Genomic DNA, 14,991 nt, shown 5'->3' with positions numbered 1-14,991 from the left:
TCGCTGAGAACTTTCACCCACAGATTGAGACCTTTGCAGACATGAAGTCTGCAAGAGTCTGCTGGAAACCATAACATCTGTACACCTGCAGTACCAGAAGAAGGAGTTCTCATGGAAAAGTAGTCATAACATAACAAGTCTTAAAACTTTGTTTCTTGATTTTAATGTTAAAGTAATCATTATCATTTTGCTCATTATAAATGTGTTTAATCAAATGAATGATTCTTATGCTTTGGGTAATTATAATGGATTAATGAATCCATACTTAATTAGATAATGTTTGAGGATGTTTGTTACCGACCTTCACACACACACTCAAACACACCCACACACAGATTCTCACAGTAAACTCCAAAACACATTTGCTGACGTACACATTTGCTTTGAGAAGAGAAAGGCTTTTGGTAAGTTTTAGTCTTATGATTTCAGTTCGTGCTTGACAACGAAAAAGAGAGGACGTGTGAACAACCGCTAACGGGGGAACGGAGCCCACCGGCTCCTTCCTCCCCCCACCTCTCACGCTGTTCCTGTCAGCCAGACAGAATAGCTGAATCGCAACTTCTAACGCAGGCTCATCCCGAGTCTTTTGATTTCTGAGTGAACTAAACTTAACAAACGCATCGACAAAACGCTTTTCCATCGACGTGTACCGAGGGCATCTCTGGACCGGGCCGCGGACACCTCCGTCTCCTCTGCCAGCCGCTGGTGTCACCTGGATGAACATCCTCTGGCGTCCCGGATCCAACAGGGGGTCCGATTTTCGGTGAGACAGAACACGGCAGATAGCGTTTTGATGCATCTTTTCCAACTAAACCTAAGTTTATTCAAACCATCACTTTTCACTCAGACACCTGTTTCTTCCTGAAGCAAAATCAGATGCACTCACGCATTCATCTCACCTCATGTTCAATTCTCACTACACTTTGCACCCACGCATCCATAATCACATCATATCACTCTCAACCTTCAGCACCTCCAACACAAGGTCTATTTGAGCAAGTTTACAATATCAACTGTTAAAGATTGTCCCACAAAGTTGCCAATGTTGATTGTGATTTCCTGTTTGTCAATTTCAAAATCATTAGTTTAATTTGAAGAATTAAAACTTTTGATTGTCAAACGTGCTTCTTCATTGAACTGAAACACAGACCCACGGATATTATCGACAGTTTATCGATGAAAACAACCTTTGAGTCTTCTTAAAACTATACAATTTGGTTATTAATTTAATAAAATTAATATCACAAATTATCATATAGAATGGTTCCTCTTTCATAAAAGAGCATAAACCACAACGCTACAGTTTGACCAGCCAGCCAGTTCTACACCAAACAGCTTCTGCATGCAAAAGCCTATAGAGAACCAAACTGTCACGATAAATGAATAAATCAAGCATGGATCGGATGGCGTAGTTAAAGGTGTGGCTCTGTTACCTTGCAGATGGACTCAAGAACACACAGTGCAGACTCTCCTGGCTGGATGGTTGTTAAAACAGGCTGGTCGTTTGGCAGACAAACCCAGGAGGGGGTGAGGTGGTCAGGGACCCAGATGTCGCTCTCTGTGTTGGGTTGTGAAAGGCTTTTCACAGCTCCCTCCTCACATTTCTGTCAACACATACACCAGATAAAATGGGATTACCGCAAACTTTCCTTCCATTTATTTATTAGTCAGCTCCAGTTACCAAAAGTCAGCTTTCTGAAGTTTTTACCTAAGCTACAAAAGTTTCATGGGTTTTGGAAATTCTGTCAGTTTTTCCGCAATAAGTTCTCTAATGAGTGTGAATTTTGGAATGATCTCTACCTCAGGATATACAGGTGAGAAAGTGCATAAATGTCGGGAATTTTACATTACATGAGAAACTAATATACGAGATAGATTACAAGCGGAATAATATATTTCAAGCCTTTGTTATTATTTTTGATTTTGGCTTTCAGTTTATGAAATCTCCAAATTCAAAATCTGAGACGATTAGTGAAGGGGTTCCTTCTAGACTCAAGTGTCACACTCTAATAGGTTAATCCACAACACCTGCAAAGTCTAAGTCGAGTTACTGAAATCAATTAACTTTTGTACTATATTCTAATTTTCAAAGGTATACAGTGGTCCCTCGTTTATCATGGGAGTTACTTTCTAAAAATAATCTTCGAAGTAGTCAGCTGATCTGTTTTTACAATTAGTATAGATGTTTGTCGTACGCAGCTACTTCTGGGGTCACACATTTGAAAACACAGCAGAATGTCTGTTTCGCAACAGTTGTATTACCGTAAATCCTCTAATACAGGCCCGGGCCTGTATTTTACTCAAGCTCATCAAGCTCCAGGCCTTTATTGGAAGGAGGGCCAGAATTAGAGGCAGGCCTCTATTTTCTATTTGAGCAAAATGAACTAATGGTTCGCTGGAGTTTTTGACAATTAAAATTGCACTCACATTTTCAAAGTTAAACACATTTTTTTTAACAACGGTAATTTCTGCTTCAGCCCTCTCCTCCCTCCCCCTGCGCAGCGGCCGCAAACTCACTGATGCGCCTGCAGCCTCTCGGAGTTCCTGCTGCTTTAAACATTAAAATAATTATTTCATTTTCTGTTCCTCACTTCTGATTACCTTCAATGGTGTCTGTTTGTTGCAACCACCAAGTACAAAAACTAACTTGTTTTTATTTGACTATTTTTCTGTCCTGCCTGTTTATTATCTTCCTGCATCTCCTCTCAATCCTAAAGAGAAACTGCTACCTGGGTTCATATATATTCACCTTATGAGTTACCTTTGAACTGCAGTTCTAAAAGATCTACCGACCGCAAAAACAGCGGAGTGCGCGCTGCTTGCCGGCCGCATCAGTGATCGGTGCATCACCGGATGACAAGGTGATGCGCCCCGCTCCACAGCGAAACGCATCAGGCGCAAATAAAAGACAGAAAACATTAAAGGAAATGAACTGACATGAACGATCGCGTGTTAAATTAGTTTTTGAGGTGGCGACACCTGATTTGATAATGTTACTGTGGCCGTGCTCAGGACGCAGATCTACCGACCGCAAAAACAGCAGAGTGCTCGCTGCTTGGCGGCCGCATCAGTGATCGGTGCGTCACCGGAGGACAAGGTGATGCGCCCCGCTCCACAGCAGCGAAACACATCAGGTGCAATTAAAAGACAGAAAACATTAAAGGAAATGAACCGACATGAACGATCGCGTGTCAGTACCGACGCTCTGGCACAGCGCGTTGCCCCCCCGAGCGCAGGAGCTTGTCACCTGCTGACAGCAGGCTGCTGTCTTTTCCGAGGGCTGCATCTTGCCGGTCATTATCACGTGACAGCGACTAGTCGATGACAGGCATAAAAAGTCACTATAGTGAAGTCGACTAGTTCATACAACCCCTATTGCTCCCCAGTGTTCTGCAGCGCACGTTCTCTTTGAACTTGATATCAAATTTTCGCCTCCTCTTCGTCTTCGCACGGTTAAAGTTACCCTCGCGGTCTTTCACTGGCAAATCAAAAGTGAGACGATGACACAACCGCCCCCCCGTACTAGCTTGTTACCACATTCCACCCGGCCACAATAAGAGACCGGCCATTGTTCACCTCCGCCGACTCCGGCCAAAATATGAGACCCGGCCGTTAATTGAATACAGGCCTATATTAGAGGATTTACGGTATTTCCATTATTGGCTCATGCTCACTCCAGCGTTTGTCTCCTGTATAGAGACTCTCGTGTCCTCCTGACACAAGAGCGCTGATTACTACTGCGCTCCTCTCTTCCGCAGACGTGCACGCTTGTCCCAGTGCACGGCCACAATGTTTTAAGGCTGTAAAATCACTCATAGGGCTGCTCAATTAATCAAATTTTAATCACGATTACGATCTGAGTTTTGAACGATTATAAAAACAAAACAAGCCGATTATTTGCTCCTCCCACTTGCGCTGCCCCGCAAATGAAGCGCTCCTCCCACAGTGTTGCCAACTTGGCGACTTTGACGCTATTTCCAACAGCTTTTCAGACCCCCTTCTTGACTTTTTAAATCTTAAAAGTACCTAGAGAACACCTCAGAAACATCTCTGGTAACCCTTAGCTACTTTCTGGATAACTGTCGTCGACATTTCCTGCAGGTTAGCTAAACACTCCGCCTGCACTCCGGACCGTTCTTCAGGACATTAGGAAAGGGAATGATGTAGTGATGTGTCAGTCGCTAAAGAAACAGCTCTCGGAGCCGGCTCCCTGTTGGACTAACCAGAGTGAGTGACACACACACCGCACCTGCGGACTCCTGAGCCACTAAAAACGGCTAAATGTGCGCGTGCGGCGTGCTAAACACACGTGCAGCTTGCCCCGATTGCTGAGACCGGGTTGGGGGGTGGGGGGTGCAGCTGTGGTTGGGACAATTATTACATTAACTGATGGACTTGTAAATACAGTTTATAAATAAGGTAGAAATAACTTCCTCACGCTTATAAATAATAACTAATCTCTCTGAGGACACAGTGCAAGTGCACTCTCCTACAGCACCTTGACACGACTCAATAAATGTTAAGCAACATTTTGTGAACATCAATTTGCATTTATTTGTTATAAATGCCGCTGTATAATTCTTGCTGTCAGTATTTGCAAGATATTGGTATTTGGGTCTGTACTGGTTAGAGTTAAATGAGTTAAACCAAGGTCTATAGCCCTCGGGTCATAAACTATGAGCTATAAGTATATTGGTCTTTTTCTACTGGGAATCAGGAGTTATTTTAGTGATCATCTTGTTTCTTATTTATTTTTGTCCTGATTATGCCCTGAGCAATTTTATGACTGAATAAAAACAAATAAAATCAACATAAATTGAAAAATCATCCTAAATAATCGAGATCTCAATTTCAGTCACCATAATCGTGATTATTATTTTTGCCATAATCGAGCAGCCCTAATCACTCACTACACACTTTACACACTTTTCTCAGACATGCGTTAACATTTTCACACTTTTCTCTCGTTTAAACACTCTCAAAGTTCAAACCTTTGTACCTTTGGATGCAATGTGTTGTAAAATAAAAAGCGTGCAAAATTGCATTACAAAAACTGCGAATAGCATTCGTGTTACAGCGAGGCACCACTGTGATGTTTTATTGACCACAATGTTGCCTAAAAATGTTGTTCCCTTTGTTATTGACTTAGTTCAGACAAAGCATTAGATTCGTTCTTACTGAGTTTTCTTTCACAGGATCAACAAAAATGCTGTCTTTGGGCTTTCTCTCAGGCTCCTCATCAGCAAACACCTGCAGGGGCAAAAAGACAAACTTGTATTCTTACCTCAGGCAGAGCGGTCAAAGGTCCATTTTTACATCCCTGACTACGACATTCAAAGACGACGCTGACCTGGATGACTGTAGGGTGGGCTTTTGTCTTCTTCTTTGAGGTAGTGTCCAGACCCCAGATGGAAGAGAACCTGCTCTTTCGCTTGCTGCAAGAATGAGACATGGCTTGTGTTCGCCTCCTCACTCCAGTCTCTGTCCGAGCTGCCACCTGGAAAAACAAAGCATCGCAGTTAGGGCCAGAAGACACCAGATGAGACACAGTGTGTTTGACCTCATGTCACACCATATCGTACAGAATGTATTACAGAAACATCAGAGATGAGAGTAAGTCAGGATGGCCTGAGAGATAAATGCAACATACAATGCGATACTTTAAAACATAGAAATGACTAATAACTGAATAAATAAAAAGAGAAATTGAGATCATGTAGGTGTAATCATGAAAACTATACAACTATATAACATAAATATGTGGCAGTTATGGGCAAAAGGAAGAGTACCCTATCCTGGCAGAAGCTAGTATAACCTCAGCCCTTATTCTTTGTTTTTTATCCTGCCACCCAGCAGCGCTGATCCAGGAACTGATGAATGAGCAACTTAAATGAGTGAAACTGTACGGCACTTTAGTATTTTTTCAGCCAGCAAACAGCTTAAACACCCACCTGCTCTACAACAAAGTGAAGGTTGGAGAAAAAGTACCTCACTAAGGTCTAAAAACATCACAAAGATTTATTCCTCTGCAACTGCTGCTTTTAGACTGGAAGTGCATAACCCCCGTGTAGCAGTAGGAGGCTGATACGCATCTAAAACCTCACCAAAGATCTGTGTGAGACACTCAAGATCCCACTGGCAAAACACAGCAGAAAAACAGTTTTATGTAATTATTTTCACTTTTAAAAGAGCTTTGTGATCTCCAAGGGCTCCAAACTGGTGAAGATTTGACCAAGTTTCTTTTGAACAAGTAAACACTAAGTTATCTATGGTATTTTAGACATATGTAAGCACATTTTTATTTAAATAAAACATATAATAATGCTGATACATTGTTGTACGCTATGTTTACCGAAGGCTAATGAGGTGCTAGCTTTAATGCTAACTGTAAACTACAAGCTAACTGTGGGAGAAAAGGAAGAGGATCGGAAACCGGTTTATCTTTTGTGTACTGGAGCTAAGTCAGTGAAGCGTTTCACTTTCCACTACATTAGATTGTTTTGGTTCTTCTCTCTTCACTCCACATTCCCTGTGCATCTGCGGTATGAGGCGTGGCTTTCGGCTCCTTCTGGAAGGGAAGCGGGGGCAGTTGCTAAAGCCGTTCAGATCTCCTCGTCTTCTCCTTGACAATGTGACGCTACTTTACAGTTTACAGGTTTGTTCTCTAACCCTCTTTGACCTTCTCGGTGGCCTAGTGGTAGAGTGTCCCCCTGGGACTGGGTGATTGGGGTTCAAATCCTGGTCGGGTCATACAAAACCCTTAAAAATGGGACTCAATGACTCTCTGCTTGACACTCAGCTTTAGGGGGTTGAATTTGGGGGGTTAAACCACCAAGTAGTTCCTGAGCGCATCCACAGCTGCAGCTGACCGCTCCTTAAGGGGAAGGGTCAAATACAGAGATGTAATTTCACCAGTGTGTGACTAATGGGACTTTAACTTTAATAATAACTACGATTAACTATGCTAAAGGGCTTTTATTTATTTATTTATTTTCTCTTTTTTTATTTCATTCAAAATAAAAACAAATAAAACATATAAACAAGAAATACATAACAAAAATCAAATTTGAGTATTTTCTTTTGATGAGGGAAAAATAAAGATTTGGCAAAATATTTTTAAGAAATCCACTCATGAAAAAGCAAATAGAGGATATTTACCAGTGCATGGAAGGAAGAGACGGAGAATATACCCAGTCGGCCCATTGCCAGCTTGGTGGGGCGAGAGGCGAAGGCCAGGAGGCGTTTAGGGTTGGGCAGCTCTCCTCCTTGTAAGCTGGCCAGGTAGCATCTAAAGCGGAACAGATCCATGTGAAACTGTTCCAGGTTCTGCTCCCATAAGAAGATCTGCAGAGTGAAATGATCACAGCATCCATCAAGTCAAAATCAGATCGCGATGCTCATGCTGTTAGCATGTTACCCAACTACGCTCTTTGCTTAATTGTTTGATGTTTACTGGGCCAGTAGAACAAGGATTGTGATTATTCACTGGGCCATCCACTCCCGGTCACGGTCCTGAGCTGGTGTTTGGAAAATCCCGTCATTGCCATGGCAGAAGGTTCTGTTTTATTGCCAAGCAGCCCAGAGACGAGGAAACAACCAGCAGACAGAAGCTTGGAGGGTTTCAGCTTTTTCAGGAGAAGTTCTATTTCCATTCAGCTCTGCCTAATCTGAAAGGTGACACTGCCAAACAGAGAACAGACACTACCTAACGGACCAAACAAAGGCCATTTGATTCCTCCTTTCTGTAAGCAATCCTATTAAAGACAGTGTGAGCTTAACAATTAACTGGGAATGGTGCTCCACTGATCAGTGCCAACTGCATACCAAGTTTTTTTCAAGTGTGTGTGTGTGTGTGTGTGTGTGTGTGTGTGTGTGTGTGTGTGTGCAAGTGAGTGGAGGAGAATAATTAGGTACAGCTCTGTCATGAATATATGTTGTAATTGTTGATGTAAACATAGCCGTGAGTCAGACGGAAAGCATTGACTGCATTTATCTTGAAGCATAAATTTCCTTCTATGAAGTTAAGCAGCTGTGTTGACGGTCGCAACGATCAGCAGGAGACGACAAACTGGTGCGAAGAAGTATTTCATGAGTCTATCGGATGTTTTATGGAATGAAAACAAATAGGATTTATTTTAAATCACAGCTAATGCATTTTGTTTCTTCTTCTGCAGATTATGCAATCATAATTAAGTTAAAACACTATTATGAATTATGTGCCATAATTTTGTCATGTGTGATAAATCTAGCATGCCCATTTTTTCAGCAGAAGTGCACCCTCTGCCCTCTCTAAAAGCCCAAACGTGGGCCTGGCTTTGCTGCATTGATCAGGCTGCAGACCTGTTGGTAAAACTGATGTAGAGGTTTGGAAACATTCTGGTTTCACAAAGTTAGGTGTGAAATAATAATAATTAAAGATGCTCGATATTATCGGTCTACGAATATTATCAGCCCTAAAGTGTAATATTGGAAAATATCGGTATCGGATTTTACTCCTTAGTGACCCAACTTTTACATACCATGCACCAGGGCTTTGCGATACGGCCTAAAAATCTTCGATTTTATCTATTGTTTTATTCGATCTTGTCTTTTTTTTCTCCCTCCCCCTCAATTATTAAGAATAGCAATAAGTACAAATGGAAGGCACCTTAAAGGCGATTTTGTTTTTTATTTAATCACACGCAAGACAAATGTAACCCGCATTTCTGAGAGGAATAATGAAAAAATGAACACCCTCTTGGAAGAAAAGTGCCACGCTCCACGTCTGTCGCAGCAAACCCAAACCAGTTCCAAACAACGGATGATTTAATTCCTTTCTTAGGAACAAACTTCCAACTCTCACCGGTGGCCATGGAGTCGCTTGCTGTTTCGTGTGAATGCTGTGACGTTGTCGCGGTTATGTGAAACTAATGCTACGGAAGCTCCGGAGGGCCGAAAAGGCACTATTACATAAAAATTAAATTTACTTTTTTTTTATCGCCCGCAACAAAAAATTCAAATTAATTCATTAAATCGATTTATCGCCCAGGCCTACCATGCACAATTTACCCAAACTCTTCGGCTTCATCACCTGTCTCTCAAAATGCCCAAAAATGACAGATCTGAGGTTTAGTTTTTGAGATATTTTAGTTTTATTTGGAACAACTTGTGAACAATTAGGAATTTGCCCTGTGTTTAGAGCATCTGCTGTCATACCAGCTGTATGTAGCTGGCTAGCTAGCAACCATCTACAACAAGCACAAGAATCTGCACCCAAGGCTTGCTTTTCCTAAATGAAGATCTTTATAAATGTTTCATCACCATGACTACAATAAACAGAAACAGAAAAACTACACTGCTATGCGTCGTACTTAGCCTCGCTCACCACGTGTACGCTCACGCTGCTTACGTTTGATCAACTTAGTAACTTAAACACATGGCTAATCATTTCCTAAACAAATGCATATGTCCAAAGACAAATATTCTCCAAGGCAAGAATGTATAAAGCTAAATCAGTGAGTTCATGACCTGTTAATTCTCCTGTTTTGCCTAAATGTAAGATGTGAACACCAGGAGTGAAGAAAAGGGAAACTACGTCAGTGATGGGTCTGAGTTGAGAGCGCTCACTCTGTCGTTTCGCACAGATAACATAATGAAGATTGTAACAGCGATGTCTCACATCTCACCAATGATCCATTTTCAAAACCTAAAAAAAAAAAAAAAAATACCGAGCGTCCCTAAATAATAATTTATTTGTTTTTGAAGATAAGACTCTGGCACAGATGCACAATGTCACAAAACTCTGTGAAAAAACTGTGAAAGGTTCATTAGATGTTATGAAACTTACTTGATCCAAGATTGTCTTTCTTTTTTTGGTGTCGGTGACGGCAGACAGCTGCATCTCTCCCATCTTCTTCATCTTCTCGTCCATGTCACTCTTCTGTTCCAGCTTTTTGATTTCAGCACGGAGCAAGCGAACCGTGTCCTCTCGGTGGTGCTGGCGGGCGACGGCCGTAGCACATGCCGAGTGGATGGCTGTGATCCAGTTTTCCAGCTCCGTCTGGCTACAGGTCTGAATTTTGAACAGTAAGCAAAGGGTCAAAGTTCAACAGTGTATTTAGCGTTAATTCACTCTGTGATCTTACAAATGTTAAAGGTGGGGTTGACTGAAAAAACATTTATTTATTGATCACTCTGTGTTTTTCATGCAGCAGGGTATCTGCAGGTTTGAGGGAGCCAAATTTAAGACTTTTTAAGACCTTTTTTAAGGCCACTTTGACCAAATTTAAGATATTTAAGCAGGGCAGCAGTAGCTCAACAGGTTGAGCGGGTTGTCCAGTAATCGGAAGGTTGCAGGTTCGATCCCGGCTCCGGACAGAGAATTCTGCTGTTGAGTCCTTGGGCAAGACACTTAACCCACCTTGCCTGCTGGTGGTGGTCGGAGGGACCGGTGGCGCCTGTTCTCGGCAGCCTCACCTCTGTCAGTGTGCCCCAGGCCAGCTGTGGCAACATCATGGCTCATCCCCACCAGTGTGTGGATGTGTGTGAATGGATGAATGATACACTGTAGTGTAAAGCTATACAAGTGCGGGTCATTTATCATTTAAGCTATAATTTCCAGCTATTGCCTGGAACCGGTGCTAACCACGCCACGATCGTTTGATTAGCCATCCAGTTACCATTAAACTTGCAATTCCCCATGGCGCAAGCTCCCACTAGCTTAACCAGCTAACGTGCTCATCTAAAAATAGCCCCCTTTCACAACCAACTGAATGTGTACGGTTCCGCTTACGCCAACATTGTACACAAAAAACGCTGAACACCAACAAGAAATTCACGAAAATTTTATAGAAATAAAAGAATCTTGTTTATTGGGTCTTTTAAGACCTCTGGAAACTGTATTTAAGGATTATTAGTCATTTTTAAGGATTTTTAAGGCCTTAAATTTGGAAAAGCTAATTTAAGGCTTTTTAAGATTTTTTAAGGACCCGCGGATACCCTGTGCAGACTGAACATGAAAACAGTCTCCTGCACCCATCTCCTCCTCTCTTTTCTGATAGAAAATAAATGGTGAAATTCTAGGATTTGAAAATCCTCACATATCTATGTCACACTGAGAATTTGCATTCATGGCCTCGCCCATCTTGGCTCGCTCCCGCCTACAGGAAGGCTTTTTTTTTTTGCAGCAAAGAGAGCGAGAGCAGAGAGTGTCTTGGTGATAGTGACGTTGCAACGTGGCTGAACACATTTTGTCAGAAGCGAGGCGTGTGCTTATTAATAACGATGAGTAATCTTGCTGTTTTCAGCCCATCTCTGCACCAGCAATCTTCTGCAGTTTAGAACAGGAGCCTCATAGTTTTTAATAATTTACACTACAGAACACTTAAATGTTTGGATTAAACAAGTAAACCACATCTTTAATAAACAACTCACGTTTTGACTTGTTTAGCTGAACATGATTAAAATTACTCGTTGACCACCATCCCCTGGCTCTGGTAAGAAAACACTTTCTCACCTGGAAAAGGAAGGCATCCCCTAAGGAGTTGCTGAGACAGAACACAAAGTCCTTTTTGGGATGTTCTGGCACAGCTTGGACAATGCTGTTCTCCACCCATATGGCATGTTTGGGGTTACAGTTGTCAATCCCTGAACGGCCATCAGTCTCGTGAAAGAACAGAGTGCATCCTAAAAAAAACCAAATCAAAAACGAGATATTTCACAGGACTGATACATTTCAGAGAACCGAGAACAGCCAGATTTTCTTCAGCTATTTACTTCTGCTCTCCAGTGGCCATGATTAGGAAGTGCAGTGTAACGTGTGGATTTGAACATGAGAAAGTTACATTAATGTTCATATTTTTACACAAATTGCCGTGAAACAAACATTTTAAGATCCTGTTAGGTTTATGCTGACCTTTAAGTGATACCCAGTAGTTTTTCCACTTGCGTCTTGTGGCAGATTCCACTTTCTTGTTCTTCTTATGCACCAGGAAGTTCTTCACAGCCAGTTTCCCGGCTTTGCGTACCATCCCCTGGGCAACGCTGAGCAACACGTCAGATTGGTAGGCGGAGCTCATGGTGCTCTGCTCATCACTCAGGGCGGAGCTCGCCTCCTCCAAGTTCTCCGACTGGCAGGAGCTCATTTGTAGCTCGTGACGAAAGTTCTCGTACACACCCTGCACACACTCGTTGGCCCCGCCGCCACCACTGCTGCCGCTGTCGCTGCCGGCGAACATGCTCCTTCCTTGCACCGAGTAAACAGAAAAGGAGGCTGACATGGTCTTGTATCGTCGAGACTGGTGCTCTGTCTCCACCATCACCCCATCGATTCCACTGTCCTCGTATTCACTGCCGTCCCCAGCCGTGACATCCTGAATTGTGGCAGAGGCACACAACAGGTGAGATCGCGTGGCAACCTCATGTTCTTCCTCACAGAGAGGGTAGGCAATCACCTACAACAACAACACTGGATGTTAACTAAGAAAAACAAGATATTTCCAAAGCAAACATGCTGTAAAAACATAGAATGAGTGAGTTGCTCATTGCAGAAGCTCACCGCAGAGCTTCTGCTGCTGTATGAATACAGCCTGCCCTCCCTGCGGCACCACAAGGTCTGGCCTCTCTTCCCCACATCGCCAAGGGCTCCAGGGAGATAGAACGGGCTCCCACCGAGCTTAGGATCTCCGTTTGGTCACATGACCTAATCAAATGCTCTCCGGAGCTCCATTCAACAAGGTTGTCGGTGCCCCGCCGTGACAGGGCCACCGTACACATTTTACTGTTACACTCTTCCAAAGGCCTCTTCTCATTATCATAACAAAAGCCTGGGGGCATTTCTGACAGGGAGTGACTTGAAGCTCACCCCTCCCTCCCATTAACACGGTCTCTTCTCTCAGGAAAGAATCAAAACAGCTTCAGCAGGAAAGACATTCCAGTTTCTTTTTTTACGCTTTTATGCCTACACAGTGAGTTGTCTTGTGATTAAAATTCTGCACAGAATGTGGGGTGCTTTTGTTGTTTTCTATAATCTGTGATGCATTTCAATCGGATGAGCCGACTGTCAGATAACGACTGGTCTTACCTGAATAGTCTGCGCCCGTCTGCCCTGCATACTGGTACACGTGGCGGTTTGGTGGCTGCTCCGACCTTCAGACAGGCAGTGGGATCGTCGGCAGGGAAGGGTGAAAGCACCGTAGGTGTTCCCATCCTCCTCCGACGTTGAGAGCACTTTATCATCCTCGTTCTCCCGGGCGGACCTGTTGGCATTATGCCACTTGGCATAGCGGCCATGGGGATGCCTGCAGGCTGGACTGGTGCTACTATACAGCTCATCTAAAGAGTTTGCCCTGTCAGCGGAGTTGGTGGGGCTGGACTGCAGGTGGCCTTCACGGTCACTGAAGTCTCTCTCATTAGCCACGTCGATGATTTCCTCCGTGCTGGTCAAGTGATCTTGGCTGACGTCAGACAGGGAGAACTCCAGACTGTCGTCTCGCCACGTGTCTGCAGATTTAGACCTTTTTTTGAAGCTGGCAGTTTCTTTGGGGCAATCCAGGGTCTTCTGAATGTATTTTACCTCGTTTGTGTACATATCATCTACCTGCAGCTCCTCTGCTGTGGGACCAGGTAAGGTTATGTGCATTGTATTCATATGCACAGAGGGATTGGCCAAATCATTGTGAAAGGCCACGGGCCGCAGACTCATGGCCACGCGATCAACCCAAATGGGGCTTCCAAAGTCTGGGAGGACGTTGGTTTCATTGAAGGGGTCCAAGCCATTGTCAGCCAGGGACTGTGGGATGCTGGGAGTGCTACTTGACCGTGTGCTCGTCTCAGAGTTCCTGTGCTCCATTTTTCCCAATGAAGCATGATGAGGGTGTCTTGATTGTTTGTTGGAAATGCGAAGAGACCGAGACATGTGCTTACGTGACAAATAGCCACGCCTGTTACTGTAGAGGACATGGTCTCCGTGCTGACTCTCAACATTCCCCATGATTCAGAGCCTAGACGGATGACAAGGTGCGGCATAAACTTAGGAATATAATTCATCACCTTCTTGAAAACAGAATAATTAAACTTTCTGCTCACCTGGAGGATCAGAAGTATATTTAGGGCATTTTGTCACTGAATCTTCAGATAACCTGAGGCATCAGAGGCTGTTGCAATCCACAAAGTCCTGAAAGACATTTATCCAGATTACTTAGTTAAACTGTTTAATGTAACGTTTCATAAAAACTACTCCTTCAAAATACAGCAGGTTGTTGTGAAGTGGAGTGGAGGGAGTATAATGAGGGTACGGGAACAAACATGGGCTAAGTGAACATGAGTTATTCAGAGCTGACTGAACCATCGCGTTGTGTTATTGTCACTTGTTCTCCGGCACTACCCCCTGCAGTAGAGGACTGTGACCAGGAGGACTACTGAAGTTTTCACCATGAAGCACAGATACCTGCTTTCAGGCTCAGGTCTATGCCCCGAGACCATCAACAGATGGAAGTGAAGATTGCCTGACATGTGGCTGTTGTTCCTCCTGATGTTTGCTCAGCTCACTTCAGGGCAAACTCTTTGAGGGGGAGAGCAATGATTTTGTGTGTGTGTGTGTGTGTGTGTGTGTGTGTGTGTGTGTGTGTGTGTGTGTGTGTGTGTGTGTGTGTGTGTGTGTGTGTGTGTGTGTGTGTGTGTGTGTGTGTGTGTGTGTGTGTGTGAGCCCAACCGTCTGTTGCTGCACTCAAGCTTACAGTAATGGGAATGTTACATAAACTGGAACTGACCCCGTTTTCCTACCTTGTTGCTCCTGCATTTTCTGTCCTCTCATCACAACTCACCGGTACCGCAACACAGAATGTTTGATTATGTTAATTCAGACTCTTTATTTGATCACTTGTTTCACTTAATCAAATGGGGTGAAGAGGAAACAAAAAGACTAGAAGAAGGGGATGGCATACCATAGCACTCGTTACAGCAAATAACAGTCGGCAAAATGCCTCCAACGTTCTACCGTGGGCTACATCTGGG

The 14,991-nt window shown here is 43.5% G+C and overlaps 1 protein-coding gene across 6 annotated transcripts in view; it reads right to left on the bottom strand.

Moving 5' to 3' along the window:
* The window catches only part of tiam1b (TIAM Rac1 associated GEF 1b), a 77,315-nt gene that overhangs the window by 32,447 nt on the left and 29,877 nt on the right, over positions 1–14,991 (bottom strand). For 5 of the 6 annotated variants that reach the window (XM_070543539.1, XM_015951353.2, XM_070543536.1 and 2 more), the window contains exons 2-10: positions 14,065–14,152; positions 13,061–13,979; positions 11,894–12,350; positions 11,495–11,664; positions 9,827–10,051; positions 7,159–7,344; positions 5,351–5,497; positions 5,179–5,250; positions 1,434–1,604 (exon numbers count right to left, since the gene is read on the bottom strand). In XM_070543539.1, coding sequence (XP_070399640.1) covers positions 1,434–1,604; positions 5,179–5,250; positions 5,351–5,497; positions 7,159–7,344; positions 9,827–10,051; positions 11,495–11,664; positions 11,894–12,350; positions 13,061–13,969 — 2,337 coding nt within the window. In that variant the 5' untranslated portion in view covers positions 13,970–13,979; positions 14,065–14,152. Of the gene's footprint in view, positions 1–1,433; positions 1,605–5,178; positions 5,251–5,284; positions 5,498–7,158; positions 7,345–9,826; positions 10,052–11,494; positions 11,665–11,893; positions 12,351–13,060; positions 13,980–14,064; positions 14,153–14,991 lie in introns of all 6 variants that reach the window. The other variant, XM_070543537.1, reaches the window with a different exon arrangement.

This window comes from Nothobranchius furzeri, chromosome 13 (genome assembly GCF_043380555.1).
Source record: "Nothobranchius furzeri strain GRZ-AD chromosome 13, NfurGRZ-RIMD1, whole genome shotgun sequence".
Lineage (NCBI taxonomy): Eukaryota > Metazoa > Chordata > Actinopteri > Cyprinodontiformes > Nothobranchiidae > Nothobranchius > Nothobranchius furzeri.
The sequence above is the reverse complement of the archived record's forward strand: the minus strand, read 5'-3'. Positions and strand labels throughout refer to the sequence as shown.